This window comes from Lolium rigidum, chromosome 4, assembly GCF_022539505.1.
Source record: "Lolium rigidum isolate FL_2022 chromosome 4, APGP_CSIRO_Lrig_0.1, whole genome shotgun sequence".
Classification (NCBI taxonomy): domain Eukaryota; kingdom Viridiplantae; phylum Streptophyta; class Magnoliopsida; order Poales; family Poaceae; genus Lolium; species Lolium rigidum.
In genome coordinates, this window is record NC_061511.1 from 96,346,562 (window position 1) to 96,350,188 (window position 3,627).

At 45.9% G+C, this 3,627-nt stretch overlaps 1 protein-coding gene across 1 annotated transcript; it reads left to right on the top strand.

Annotated features, from left to right (window-relative positions):
• Positions 1–1,036: 1,036 nt before the first annotated feature.
• Positions 1,037–2,389, top strand: LOC124708019 (protein LURP-one-related 8-like). The gene is made up of 2 exons (XM_047239710.1): positions 1,037–1,410; positions 1,527–2,389. Exons 1-2 carry the CDS (start codon positions 1,147–1,149, stop codon positions 1,926–1,928), a joined length of 666 nt encoding a protein of 221 aa, XP_047095666.1. The 5' UTR covers positions 1,037–1,146; the 3' UTR covers positions 1,929–2,389.
• Positions 2,390–3,627: the final 1,238 nt, after the last annotated feature.

Sequence of the window (3,627 nt, forward strand, 5' to 3'; positions counted from 1 at the left end):
TGCATCGAACCAAAAAGAGCTGCGCAAGTGGGGGAGTAGATGAAGTGAATTTGCACCAGCCTGTTAGCGACCCTAAATTATTGTTTCTTGAAAAAGAGACTGTAAATATATACTTCATGAAGTAGTGACAAACATGATGTGGCTCATTGACCAACCTTTTTGCTAGTCCAATTGAAAATTTTAGTGTGTCGCCAAAATGTCATTGTTCAGCTTGCACTACTTGTGAATCACTTGACATGCTTGCGCATTCAGTACGAGCTGATCGATTGTCCTTGATGTGTTTGTGTGCATTGCTTAATTTTGTGATCATGAAAGCAAAAGTAATCTATTCCTTCATGAGAACAGTCCAGAATAATTGTTTATGTAAACATGAGAAATATCTTGCTATGGGGGAGGGCCTAAGGATTCCACTAATTTCAGCGAAATGCTATCCCCCAGCAAGCACTTTTTTTTACTATGAGGGCGTGCGATGGATCGCCCTATAGTCATAGGAGATCATGCACCTACCCCATTCTAATTTTTTGCTCCAAGCCAAATGTATTAATTGAACCAATTTTATAGGAAAAAAGTAGCTTATGTCCCAAGTAAAATTTATTAAAATTGATTTAGGGGCATTTCTTACTTTGTAGGATCCACACAAATATGCAGGAAAAGGAAAATGCAAGTTACAATGTCATATGTACTCGAATCCTACAAGATTTGTTTTTCTGATTTCACCATTAAAAATACTGCACGATTTTTCCGAATAGGTTTGAGTGGATGTAATTTTCTACGAAATCTAGTGCAACTGAGTTATGTGAAAAAAGAAATCTATGGATTACAATCCTACAAATCAAAGTTCCATTTAAACTAAGGAAAAGAAACACCAACCAAGTGTTTAGCAGTAGACCAACCAGAGGACATGATCGCGAGGGCAAAACAGCGTAGCACACCCCGTAAACAACCCAAGAAAACCCAAGGGGTATTTTCGCCCACGCGTTTCCCTAGCTATAAATCCACGGCACCACAGTATTCTCAATTTCACCTCACCTCACACCAGACACCACTACTCTCATCTCCGATAGTTCCGCCCACCCCTTGACTTCCTCTGCTTCCTTGCCGCGCAACAGCACAAATCAGGCGTCGTCGGAGCTTTCCATTCCATCCATGACCAAGGTGCACCCCAACGTCGCAGCCGCCGCGGCGGTGGCTGCTTCTCTCGCGGCAGCGGCAGCGGAGGAGGAGAAGAAGGGAGAGGCGGTGTCGCTCACGGTGTGGCGGCGCTCGCTGCTCTTCAACGGGAAAGGGTTCACGGTGTTCGACAGCAACGGTGACCTCGTCTTCCGGGTCGAGACGTACGCCGGCGGCTCACCCCGCGAGGTCGTCCTCATGGACGCCGACGGCCGAGCCCTACTCACCATCCGCCGCAAGGTATCGCTCTTGCTCTTGCTGATTTGCTCCCTGTTTCTTGGTTTGACTCTGGTCTTGCCTTCTAAAATTTCTCGGGAAGAAGATTTGCTTATCTCCACTCGGGTGTGATCTTGCAGAAGCTGAGTCTGGCGGACGAGTGGCTCATCTACGACGGCGACGCGGCCGCGTCCTCCTCCGCGCCGACGCCGGCGCCCAAGCGGTTCACGGCGCGGCGGAACATCAGCCTGCTCCCGACCAAGTCCCTCGCGCGCCTGTCGCCGGCGCGAGCGTCGGGCGGTGCTGGGGACGCGCCCAGCTGCCGGTACGACGTGGAGGGCTCCTACGCCAGCCGAAGCCTCGAAATGTTCGCCTGCGCCTCCTCGGCCTCCGGCGGCGACCAGCGTCGGCGCGTCGCCACAGTCTGCCGGAAGGAGGCCGCCGTCGGCCCCGACGTGTTCCGGCTGGTGGTGGAGCCTGGCTTCGAGCCGGCGCTGGCCATGGCCGTCGTCATACTCCTCGATCAGATGAACGCGTCTTAAAGCCTCGATACAGGCACGAACCATGCCATGCAGCGCAAACCCTGCCGTGGGACGAAGTTTCCATGATTCAGGAAGAACCGTTCCCGATCTCAATCAAGAAACCACACCCAAAAAAAAAACGAGAGAATAGGAAGCAATCTGTGGTTGCTTCAGAGCTCAGGACACCCATTTTTTTGCTTCACCGCTCATGAGCAGATGATCGGAAGAAGCATTTTTTTCAGGGGTGCCATCTGTTGTTGTGTTTTGGATTCAGGATGTAGGGCGTTTTCTTTTAGAGATCAGACTGGGGCTGTGCCGGGTTCTCGTACTGTTTTTGTTGGTGAAAAATAAATCCGAGCACGTAGGATCAGGAGACGTAGGTGTGGGTGTATATGGACTCGTAAATCCGATCCTTTTTTGTTTCCTTCAATGGAAATTCTGATTGTTGTATCATAAGTACATCGCTCTGTCTATTTGTTGCCCTTAACGTGATGTGCTCTTTTCTGAAGTTTGATCTCTTCATCTATCTCTCTAGATTCTAACTGTGGAAAAGAAGCAGGATAGAAGGTTCGAGATCGTTCTTGCTTTTTGTCTACAAGAACATACATAGAGTGCGTGAATCTTTGTTCAACACACCGGGAGAGGAACAAATATTCCCTTCATTCAGATTTTTTTCCTTTCGATAAAGGGTGTTTTTTGTTAAACTCAACACCAACATCTAAGCCATACAAGCAAAACTCCATTTCGAAATTTAAAACGTATTTTGTCTGTGCAGATTCAAAGTTTGACTCTGGATTTCTATACGATGATGTTTTGTCTCAAACATCACAATTACAAGAACCTGAATCCCCAATGGCATATACTTTGTGTCACGCAACCTGCAAATTATAGATGCAAGTGGGGAAACATTAGGGTACCCTTTACTCTTTTTTGTGCAAAAGTTGAACTAAAATGATGATGCATCCAAAATTGTTAGTTCTTTTTCAACCAAATAGGATAAAAGGTACCCTAATCTTGGCCCACTTGCACCTTTACTGCAAATTATTTGATGAACTCTTGGTCAAACCTTAGATTTGGACAATTAACTACACCTTATGTAGTGCCTTGAATGTCAAACCTTGCTTTAGGTAAGTGAAAAAGTATTTTGGTAACCTAGCAATTGGCTAAAAAGGTTTTTGCTTGGTATCTTTGTCGAGGTGTGATTCTTACTAATGATAACCTTGCCAAACGCAATTGGCACGGCTGCACGAAATGTGTTTTCTATCATGAACAAGAGACAATAAAACACATTTTTCTTCAGTTGTCGAGTTGCTAGGTCTATATGGTCAATCATTCAGATAGGTTCTACCTTATATCCACCTCGAAGCATTGCAAATATTTTTGGCAATTGGCTAAATGGGGTTGACGCTAGGTATAAAACTCTTATCAGGGTGGGCGTGATTGCTGTTGTATGGTCGATGTGGCTATGTAGAAATGATAAGGTTTTTAATGACAAAAATACTTCTCTCTTGCAGGTTGTTTACTCCGTTCATGATCGCCAGGTGACGATCCCGAGTAAGCATTATTTGCCCCAATTAGCCTATTATGCTGCCACCCATGTTGGGAAATAAACTCCTTCGCCGTGTTCTCCAACAAGATGTTGATGTTGGTGTTTAGTTTTGCCTGTTTTTTTATCTTTCATATAGGTCTTCTTTTTTGAACCTTCTGGACTTGTGGACGG

Bases quoted from the DNA above. Each gene is read 5' to 3' on its own strand.
- LOC124708019 (XM_047239710.1), top strand. From the start codon at position 1,147: ATGACCAAGGTGCACCCCAACGTCGCAGCCGCCGCGGCGGTGGCTGCT. The intron at 1,411-1,526 runs GTATCGCTCTTG...GTGATCTTGCAG, and splicing joins TACTCACCATCCGCCGCAAG to AAGCTGAGTCTGGCGGACGA.